The sequence below is a fragment of the Cariama cristata genome, unplaced genomic scaffold (assembly GCF_000690535.1).
Source record: "Cariama cristata isolate BGI_N322 unplaced genomic scaffold, ASM69053v1 scaffold35886, whole genome shotgun sequence".
Lineage (NCBI taxonomy): Eukaryota > Metazoa > Chordata > Aves > Cariamiformes > Cariamidae > Cariama > Cariama cristata.
In genome coordinates, this window is record NW_009623272.1 from 1,547 (window position 1) to 4,915 (window position 3,369).

Consider the following 3,369-nt stretch of genomic DNA (forward strand, 5'->3'; position numbering starts at 1 on the left):
TTGTTTCAACCCATCTTTCTTGAAGGAGCTATGTTAAAACACTCGGGCCTGAGGCTGGCCCTCCGAGGTCGGAAGGTCCTGTCCTCACTGCCCTCCTGGAGCCTGTCACACTGGGAGGCAGTCCGCATCTCCGGAATGACTTCTGAAGGTTAAAGAGGGTCCTTTGATGCAATTAGTCCATTCCAATTGGGAAAAGGAAAAAAAAAAGAACCAAATCCAACAAGATCCACCACTCTATTCTACCACATTTAAATTTGCTGCAATCACCAACCTGTCTGCAGGAATTGCAGCTCTGCGAAGGAGGGAAAGGAGGGAAGACCATCAGATCCACGGGTGCCTGCTGCTCACCTGCAACAGGTGTACTGCTTGATACAGCCACCTTTTTTTCATCCCTGATACACATTTTAGCCGTTCATTTTACTTCGGGTTTTCAATAAAATTCCTCTTGGTCTCACAAGACTTTAAAGTCACAAAACAAGCACTTTTCAGTATTTAGTTTACATCCTAAGTGCTGTGAAGTGTTTTGTTCAGGCTGATATGGGCAGTAGTCAGCTGAGTGGACTGCTGGTCCTTGTACAGTTGTACTGTACAGCTGCATACGACTGGTAAGGTTAGAAGACACAGTATCACTGTCAAAAGTTACCGCAGGAAAAGAAGGCACAGCCAGAATCTAAGAAAATGAAGGAAAAAATCAAAGTCACTTGGATAAAAAGTTTAAATGTTCAGCTTCCAAGCCTCCTGACATCATCACGTAGATTCTAAACCCCAAAGGGTTAATGATCTATTTGATTCAGCCCCTGACTTGGTTTAACAAGCTTATTCAACAGTCTCTCAAGTTCTCCTGGCCAGCTTCTGTACTGAGCATCTGACATTTCTTTTTTCCTCTATTTCAGAGCCAACCCAGCATAGAAAGCCCAGTCCCATTACTGTCTGTTCAGAACCTGGGGCAGGTGCCAAGTCCCCTGAGCATGAGGAGGAGCGGTCCTTCCACAGGAAAAAGCTTTAGCAGAAGTCCTTTATGTACAAGTTAAAGCCACAAAGGGCCGGGCGGCAGAGGAACGGTACAAAGCTCTACTGGAAACAAGAGGGGACACAGCGTTTGTTGATTTACAGTGTTTATATTCCTCTGCACAAAACCCAGGCCCTGCACATCTCATCAGCAAGCTCAGTTGTCCACCTCTTCCTCATCATTTTGCTCTTCTTCCTCCATCCTTTCATCATCATCATCATTCTCTTCCTCTCGGCTCTTATCTTGCTCCTCTGAATCCGTCTTCTTGTCTTTATCTTTCCTTGCTTCTTTCTTGCCTTTCTGTTCACGCCTGTAAACTAAAACAGAAAAAGAGAGAACACTGAAAAACTGCAAGCCAGTGTTTCCACGGCATGAACTGTACAGTAGCTGAAGTCCAACATCCACCTGCTCTCCAGGCTTACAACGGGAGCAGGGAACTCATAACAGCAACTCACCCTATTATTTGAGCTGTGCTGACCAGCTCCATAGGAAATCAGGTTAAGTTTCAGCAGAAAAAAATGCTGAAAAGGATGCAGGAGTTCACATTTACAGGCAGCACCTAAGACTTTCCTTAGATAAACATAATAGGGGAGTGATAGCAGATGAGACTTTCCCAATCCTCATCAGTTGTGAAATAATGCTATCTCAGTCCTGTTAAGATGCACATTATTTATTCCCCGGGCAAACTGCAGTGTAGGATGCTGGGCAAAGAGAAGAGAAACAAGGCAGGCAAGTAAGCGTTGCTTGTCGAGTGTTCGAGGAAAACAGGACTTCGTGCTACTTAGATTCCATCAACATGGACAGAGGATGATACCTTCCAGTGATTCTTTCAAAGGGGCAACAAATCGTTGAAACTCCATTTCCTCCATGGCAGAGAGAACATCACCAGCATTCAGCGTTTTCCTCTTCCCCTTCATGGCAAAGTTATTTGCACTAGTCAAAACCAAGAAGGAAAATAGTTATTGGTACTGTTGTCAATTCAGTCTTGTTTATTAAAGTCACAAGCAACTTAAAAAAAAAAAAAAAGCCATCTCCTAAACATTTGGGTTTTTTGTAATCACTGACTAATAGTAGTTTAAGATACATTCGTGTTTACATTGTGCTTTCACGCAGCTGCATTGCTTTCCCACAACATTAGTTTTCTGCTTGCACGGATCTTTTCTACAACCAAGGGACACAGAGAAAGTCTGAACGTTGGCTGTAAGGTGACAATTCCACAAAGCCGTGTGCGTACTTAACACCAGAGAACTGACTGCCTGCACAGCATGTTCTGAGCCACCCCAAAGACGTTACCAAGTCTTCCGTGACCAGCTCCAAGGCTGACTAGCTTGGCTTATGCTTGCCCCAACGCAGCTGTGTGGTGAGCAGCCTGGAGAGCGAGCAAAGTGCTCTTTGCCTTTGCCAGGAAAAGCCAGGCAGCCACATTCTAAGGCTGATGGCAGTTTGGGACCCCTCTTGTCCACGGTGGGGTTGGGGCATCTCTGTGTACAGAGCCAAGCTGCCTTCCCCACACTCCATTAAGCGCAGTACAAACCCAACTGCTGCAGCGTGGCAGATTGGGCTACACTAAAGATTGTTTTATTTACACAGACAATATAGCAATATAGAAGCAAATACTCCAGGACACCCAGCGGATAGATGAATTATAAATCAACTGCACTGGTTATCTGATGCAACAAATTCTTACCATGATGTTGCATAAAGCACAAACACACTTGCTGCTCGAGATATTGCGCTCCGAGCTTCTTTGGAAATATTTACTCCATCAGGAAGCTGAAAAATAAATTCAACTTTTATCAGCAGCTGCTATAAATGACTTAAACTTGCATAATTCACGTGTCAGTTCTGTTAAGGCATACAGAGGGCTCAGCACAACTGGAAACTGAATGTTGATCTCAGATGCTCTCACATAAACATTGATGCCAGCTGAAAGCCAACCACAATTTGAATGTTTTCTCTCAAATGCAGTAAGCTACACATAAGCAAAGTACCTTCTGGATCAGTGCTGGGTCTGGCCACTATCTCCAGGGCAACTCATCCGCTGACTATCAAGTTCCTGACACCAATCACCCTGCCATTCCATTCAGCAACATCTCATAGCTCAAGCCCAGACATATCATTAAACGAACGACTGGGAATTATTTTAGATTTTTATACAGAGAAGGAATCGCTTCTGCTCTGATTTTGTTTGGGACCTGGTTCAGTCAATCCCACTGCGAGCGCTCTCTGCCTTTGAACTTTACTTGGAACGTTACTGGGGGGGTTTGCAGGCTGGACCGTCCTTTCTGGCCACCCGGAGGGCCACACCGAGAGCCCATCTCCTCAGAGGAGGCCTCGGGGACGCCGCACGGGCGGCAGCC

General features: G+C 45.3%; 1 protein-coding gene across 1 annotated transcript; it reads right to left on the reverse strand.

Moving 5' to 3' along the window:
- Nucleotides 1–995: 995 nt before the first annotated feature.
- Nucleotides 996–2,782, reverse strand: POLE3 (polymerase (DNA directed), epsilon 3, accessory subunit; the record flags this gene model as incomplete). The annotated part of the gene is made up of 3 exons (XM_009702669.1): nt 996–1,326; nt 1,824–1,942; nt 2,697–2,782. Coding segments are annotated over 3 exons (366 nt in total), but the record flags the coding sequence as incomplete, so codon positions are not given.
- Nucleotides 2,783–3,369: the final 587 nt, after the last annotated feature.